Below are 7776 nucleotides of genomic sequence, written 5' to 3'. Positions count from 1 at the left end.
ACAGTACATGTCACTCTCAGTAATTACTAGTAGGCCCTATCCAAAGTCGCCTCTATACAGGTTTATGTATCTGACATACAGTGTTATCTCTGTAGATAGAAAGAATGACCTGTCAGATACAGCAACCTGTAGGTGACTTTTGCTCGTAGCAGAGAACACCACCTCCTCCAAATCCACACTGTCTGTGGTCACAAGAGATCTCTGTAAGAGATCTATGTAAAAGGATTCAATGCAACCTCACCTCACCTCACCCACAATTGTGAAATTGCCATTTTTCAAATGGAAACAATTGATTTATTGCTTTTCCTAAATGTACCAAGTAGAGGACGCGTTGGAGCAAAAGCATTTATAGAAAAAAAAATAAGTAAGGTGGGCTTGAAAGGGTTTCACACGTTAACTAGGCTACCATGGGGATTAATCTGGTGATGACGTCACATTCTTTTAGAATTAGGCGACCAAAAGGTTTGCGTCAGTTAACATAGGAAACAGGTTGATCAGGTGTGCCCCGTTTTATTCGGAAAAAAAAAAACGTATTCTAAATACTGTAAAGAACACGATTGAGGCTATTTAATGTGATCAGAAAAAAGGCAACAATTAACATGTTTTGTAGCCTATAGTCTATAAGCATGTGCCGGTAAACATTTGCCCGCTTGAGGCACAGACAGGTGTAAGGACATGCAAATCGATCTTTTTGTTGCAATATTCTATCTATTCCATTTTGTCTTCGGTCAAATAATACTGCGGTTATGATCCGATATTGTTTGCTGGGTTTCTATGATAAGGGGTAACGACAATATATAATATTGCAATACTTACCTCTGTATGGGTGCTTCTTCTTTCTTCGTTTCGTTGGTTTGCAGACTAAATTGAGGCTGTGTACCTGATGGAGGAAAGTCGTTGTCGATGGTCTCGATTATTGATTATGAATCTGCTTCTGTCTCCATACAGTAGCCAATCATCCGACAGACACGGACGTCGGATGTCAACGTCAAGGAAGCAAGTGAATGAATGGATCTTCTGCTGTTAACAATGCAAACAGCCCTGAGCACTGGCGTCTAGCATTATGCATTTAAGGTGGAGCAATAGGGACATATGCAAGGGTTGTCAATATGACAACTGTTGTGAATGAAACACATTTTGCAGGACAGATGAGCTTGCTTGTTCTAGGTTAATATAGCAGCCCTATCAGAATAAAGGAATGTTCATCTTCATAATCAATGACTCACACACAGGGGCAGTTTTTATTATTTTATAATGACTGAGAAAAAAACACAGTTTTATAGATCTTAACCGTTTGTTTTCAATAATTTAACTGAACAAACCAGCCATTATGTCATGTCATCATCCGGAATATTCTTCAAAGAATATATACATATAAATCAGTCCTTGAGCATTTGTGAACCGTTCTGGTGTCATTTATTGTAACTTTGTGACAGAACACTGGTCACACAGAATAAAAGTGACAGTAAGACATTCTTTCACCCAAGTTGCGAGCTTAGTACACAACATTGTAATGTACTGCACAATTTAAAAGGGACAAATAATCTCACCTCACTCTGTATTACATTTCATCAAGTCTCAACCAAAAGCTAGACTTTGATGTAAAAAAAAAAAAAACTACACTCACATCATGTTCCAAAAGCCTGAACAAAAAACCTTCTTAGGTACCCTCACTTTACACCAAATAGTCATAATCTGATTTGGAGAGTTCGAACTCGCCCCAGATTGAGAAAACGGAGGTGTACTACAGTATAGAAGGACAGGGGTGAGGAGAATTTCACAATAGGCAAAATTATGCACAAATGATTGATCTGTTCAACCATGTCAGAAAATAGCTTTCCAAAGGCTTAAACAAATTATAAATCACTGGAGAAGCGCGAGTAAGGTCCCAAATGAATTGCCTTTCCATTGCAAATCTGAATGATTTCTCTATGGTACATCAGCTCGCAATTTAACAGTCCAGCTCCTTCCTTTGATCTAGTTATTCCCTGTGGTGACTGCAGGGCTAATGCCACTCTGCTCCAACTCAGCTATCACAGACATGTGTGTGAAGTCTGCTGGTTTGTGGTTGAAGTTCTCCACCAATCGGAACGTTTCCTGACGAGGCGTTCCGTAGAACAGCTGGACCTGATTGGCCAAGCATTGGGCCTGATGTACCGTCTGCAAAGTGCGGTGTGAAAAAATTCATTAAAATCATTCTGTACAAGGACAATTACCAAACAAACAAAGGTTGACTTTGACTAGTCCCACATCGTGCATCAAGGGACACATACACGTGGCAGCAGTAAGGAGCTATGCAGACTGATCTACAGTGCTCTCCACAATTATTGGCACCCGTGGTTTTGCAATAATTGACAATAGTTGTGGCACACATGGTTTTGTAAGAAATAATTATTTATTGATTATTATTTTTTTCTGAATAAATTTACTTCAATTAAAGGTTTTTCATTTTTTCAGTGTGACATTAAGCTAATTCACCAAAAGGTGATTTTTTTTATAACCCTTTTTTCTCGTCTTTACCAATCTTCGGCCAATAATTGTAGAGGGCACTGTACAAGCACAATCACAGTTCTTCCCAAACCCATTCTTGCCCACAAAGATCACCACCTGGCCCAGGCCAACCCTCTCAAAAACAAGTGGAGTGACTTACTATGAACTTAGCATCCATCTCAGCGGTCATGAGTACGACGCCTTTCTCCTTCTGCAGGTCTGGGTAGTGGTAGAGGATCAGCTGACTGGGGGCGTGCTCTCCCCTGGACTGTTGAGGGGTCAGGGGTCAGGGAAACCACAGTCAATATTAAGACCTGGAGGCTATATTAATGTACATTTACAGCATTTAGCAGACGCCTTTATCCAAAGCGATACATTCCTCTAATTAAGTGAAATTGAATCTATCCATCAGTCATCATAAGTAAAAGTAATCTATGCTATGACCAGGGGCCATTGGCAGAAAAAATGCTAGAAGAAGGAAGAATTACTTCTTTTAATTTGTGTTTTTAATTAACAGTAGAGAAGCTGTACAGGGAGGTAGAGGAGATGAAGAGGGCTTAAGGTGTAGCCTTAAGTCTACTTTGGAAGATAGGTAGTGACTCTACAGTCCTGGCACCGGTGGGAATCTTGTTCCACATACCAAGGAGCAGGACCATATATCAGGATATATCTCTCTCTCTCTGAAGAAGTGATGACGTAAGGAAGTGAAGTAATACCTGGACGTTGATGAGGGATGTGAAGTGAAGCTCGTGGCCGGCCCACTGACCCAGGAAGAACTCATAGCCCTCCTTCTGGGGTAGAGCGTACAGGAACTGCGGACAGATAGGGAGGTCAGAGGTCAGCTATGAAAACGTATCTCGACTACTGTCTTTTCCTTTACTTATTAATCAGATAATACTGTATGATAGCAGACAGATAGTGTTGCTTTGCTTCAGATCATGTCATTAATAAAGTCCATTCTGTTAAAAAAAGGTTTAGATGTTGGACACACAATATTAACCTTCTGAACTACGTGCAAAATAGTATTTTTTGGGGGGGAAAAATGCAAGATTAAGCCAAACGTAAATCACTTGTTCTAAAAATAATCAGGTGAAACTGTATGACAGCACTGGTGGAATTTAGCTCTCTATTGGTACATTACTGCCACCTAGTGGGTAGTGTTGCATGTGCAATTGCAACTTTGATAGTACGGCATTCTTACGGATGGACAGGATTTGGCTCTGTTGAATATGACTTCAAAGATCTCCACCTAAAACACAGGATGAAGAGTTAGGGCAAAACGGAACACTTAGATTTGTAGAATCTACATCCACTTACGCTCTACCATGCATGTTGAGCAACACTCATATCAAAAGTGTTCTCTGGAATTGTATTGATCCTGCTGCACTAGATACTGGACTAACAACATGTTCATACTGCAGCTGATGACTCTTACCAGAGTCCATACTCAAAAAGCTCCAGGGCAGGAGTGCTGATCTAGGTTCAGGTCTCCACCTGTCCATATAATCTCATTCATCATGATCGAAAGGGCCACACTGATCCCAGATCAGCACTCTGACACACTTCATGAACAGAGGCCCAGAGTTGGAATTACCAGCCTCAAGTCACAGACAGGTTCGCACAAAGGATTCAGAGTCAAGTTAAGTAAGTTAGTAAGTAAGTAAGTGCAACCGTACCGGTATGACAGCACTGATGGTGTCTTTATGGGCATAATACTGCATCCAGAGCTGAAAAAGGGGAATAACAGTCAATACAATAATACAGTATATATCTCCATCCTCTGACCCAACATTCTATACAGTACATCGATATTCGGACCCAACATTCTATACAGTACATCGATATTCGGACCCAACATTCTATACAGTACATAGATATTACTATTGTTTTATCTAGCCTCTAGAACGGAGGCTAAACACTTACCTCCCCGATCTCTCCTGCTGACATGTCCTGGATCAGGTCCAGGTTGAGAATCGATCCTAGGGTCTGTCCAGAACCAAAACAGATTTACTAGAAGAGGATCCATACCACCCTTGCATCCCTCTGCTGACTTCTGGGTGACACTAAATTAAATGGACTGATTTATTCCAAAGCGCTTTACAACGGCCTCTCATCCACCCATGCACACACACATTCACACACCGATGGCGGCAAGCTACCATGCAAGGCGCCGGCCCGCTCATTGGGCGCAATTTTGGGGTTAAGTATCTTGCCCAAGGACACTTCGACATGTGGCCAGCCGGGGCTCGAACCGCTGATCTGCCAACCTTGCGATCATTACACGCCGGCTCTACCTACTGAGCCACAGCCGGCCCATAAACAGAGACAAACCTGAACAGTGACTACATGGATTAGGGGATACAGCTAAATTGTGTTCAACTGCTGGTAAGGTGCACTGATCCCATCTGGTATAGGAATAGGGCAGTTACTGGGATTAGTGTGGGGATCTTGCCGTGGGTGTGTCATTGACATTTTTAGACATTTAGCAGACAGCTTTATCCAAAGCAACTTACAACAAGTACATTTGTCTAAGTAAGTGAATCATCTATAGCCTACATCAGTCATCATAAGAAAAACTAATCTATGCTAGGACCAGGGGCCATTGGCAGTCACAATGGTAGAAGAAGGAAGAAGACTTTTTAAAAAATGCCGGTCGAGAGACGACGCTGGCGTTGCTTGTTCGCCGCTTCTCCGCCTGAAATCTAGGTGTAATTGCAGTAAGAGTAGATTGTCCTACAAAGACATTTAGATTTAGTGATCTAAAAATGTATTACACCCCTATACTTTCTTTCATCTATTTTTTTGGTTTCTTTTTATTTTACTACTCGATCTTTTCAGTTTGTAAAGCGTCTTTGAGGGTCTAGAAAAGCGCTGTATAAGTCTAATATATTATTAATTATTATTATTATTATTAAGAAGCTTTATTTCTCACCTTATCTTTGGTGAACCCACTGGAGTCAGCAGCTTGCTTGTTCCGGTTCTCCAACTGCAAACAACAAACATTTCAGATCTAAGAGTGTTTTCATATTACAATTTAACTCAATCCGCACTAGTGTCATGTCACTTTAGTTTAAAGCCACAATCCGAGAAAACTTGAGTTGCCTGACCCACCACTCAGGGTAAAAGAAATGTTTTCTGTGTTGTTTACCCAGAGTGGTGGGTCAGCCAATTCGCTGTTTACCAGATCACAGCTTGAAGCTTCCTCCATAATACAGTACACCCACCTCCTTCTCCATGAGTTTGATAAACTCGGCTTGCTTGGAGTGTCCAAGCGGCTCTTTCTTGACTTCATTTCGTGTCTCTAGTCGAACTTTGAACTCCTGAGGTTTGGCACTTTAAACAAAAAAGAGACAAGCCTTGGTCAGTACAACATGGAGCCAATTATAAAGCAGTTAGTCTAGTTTGACAGTAGTTGGCCAAAATGTTTAGCTCCAACTCGGGATTCGGTTAACGAGCTAACTCCCTTTACTTAAGTGGCGAGTATGAATTATTGAATGAGTTCATTCTAAGAGTCAGTGCCACACAACATGTCTTGGTTCTAGAACCAACGTAGAACTACTATGTTTTAGGAGGGGGGACGCATGTAAGAGCAGCACTTGGCACAAACAAAAAATGTCAATACATTTGAAAAATGTCAATACATCTTAGACAAAGTGTCTAGCTTGCTATTGACATAGCAGGGAGGGTGCATTAGGTTTGCATGATCATACACACCTTATTGCTCCTGGAGTGCCAGGCAGACATGCATGCTGCTTAGCTGAGTATGGGAGAGAGACAAGCACTTTCTGACTATGCCAAAACCTAAAACATACCCTTGCCTTAACCCTTACCCAATTTAACCAATTTGGAAATTCAACATCAACATGGATTTGCTGATCAACCCCCCCCCCCCCCCCATAACGCGTCATAACCCCCCTCCCCCATAACGCGTCACTTCCGTTTTTACTTTGATTGCTCGTACCTTTGCAGCTTCTTGATCTTCTCCTGATATTTATTGTAATATGGGTTGTCCTCCAGTTCCGGCTCTCTCGTCTTCAGAGAAAAGGCTCTGAAGTGCGACGGTACCAGGCCTGGGATGAGCGGTCTGATCCCTGTCGCCCTCACCGCTAACATCCCCCTGTACAAACATGACATCTGGACCACGGCCGCTGCCATCTTTCCATCCTCTCGGTCGCACATCGATAACGCGCCGTGTGGGAATAACGTCTGATGTAGTACATTCGTTCCGAGAACAAGGGTTCCGTTGCATTTTTTACACGTACAATACTTTGAATGAATGAATGAATGAATGAATGAATGAATGAATGAATGAATGAATGAATGAATGAATGAATGGTCTTTATTGTCATTGATATAGTACAGGTACCAAACAACGAAATTTGGGAGGGGTGGCTCCCCTGGTGCTAGGAAAGAAAAAAAACAAAAAAAAAACAAGAAGGGAAAGGAGCTGGTTTACATAAATAAAGGCTATGTACACTATCCACTATACTATACTGTACAAATAAAACACTGTGCTGTACTCTATGCTATGCTATACCTATTCTAACATTTCCTATCTCTGAACCTTATGTACCCTAGGGTTGTCATATTGCACATAGTGTTATTGCACATTCATTTAAAGTGTCGCAGTTTGCAGGCTTGAAATGTACACAGTTGTGCCTCAGCACTACACCTGATTTTCAATCCAGCAGCTGCCATCAATCCGTCCAGACTGTCCAGGGCCCAGAACCTAGGTCTTTGCTGTGTTCAGGGCCTGGATGGCCCTGGGGTAGAAGCTGAGCGTCAGTCTGTTTTAATGACAAGAATCATCAATACAAACAATAACATAGTAGCCTAAAACGATATTGTCATCAGTTATACATCCTCTTTTCAAACATTCATCAGTGCACAGACATAATTAGTAAATTCACAATGTACAAATATAATAACATTTAATTAAAAAAAGTAAATCAGAACAAATAAAACCCCTAGATGGGATCAAGGCTAATTTTGGGGGTTGGCAAATTATTCATAATATTGATATGACTAGGCCTATATGCATTACAATTGTGGGAAAAAAACTACTAGCTTTACTGTATTGCAATTCTGTTTCTTGAGGCTTATTTTCCTGTCACCATAACCACAGATTAGAAACAGTTTATAAAGGCAAAGTTGGACTCCCGACTAACTGTTGTCATTGTCGTGTGTATTGATGTATTGCGCCAGGGACGGACTGGGACAGCGACACGGCCCTGACCTTTCAGCCTGCAGCGGGGGATCTACCGGTCTGTCTCCCGGTCTGTCTAC

At 41.6% G+C, this 7776-nt stretch overlaps 1 protein-coding gene across 1 annotated transcript; it reads right to left on the bottom strand.

The window, feature by feature from the left end:
• Positions 1-1252: 1252 nt before the first annotated feature.
• Positions 1253-6669, bottom strand: atpaf1 (ATP synthase mitochondrial F1 complex assembly factor 1; the record flags this gene model as incomplete). Its single annotated transcript, XM_080543678.1, has 9 exons — positions 1253-2160; positions 2651-2758; positions 3207-3302; positions 3692-3739; positions 4167-4217; positions 4414-4476; positions 5423-5476; positions 5715-5823; positions 6452-6669. 9 exons carry the CDS (start codon positions 6667-6669, stop codon positions 1978-1980), a joined length of 930 nt encoding a protein of 309 aa, XP_080399804.1. The 3' UTR covers positions 1253-1977.
• Positions 6670-7776: the final 1107 nt, after the last annotated feature.

The sequence above is a fragment of the Nansenia antarctica genome, assembly GCF_963989245.1.
Source record: "Nansenia antarctica genome assembly, chromosome: 1".
NCBI lineage: Eukaryota > Metazoa > Chordata > Actinopteri > Argentiniformes > Microstomatidae > Nansenia > Nansenia antarctica.
The sequence above is the reverse complement of the archived record's forward strand: the minus strand, read 5'-3'. Positions and strand labels throughout refer to the sequence as shown.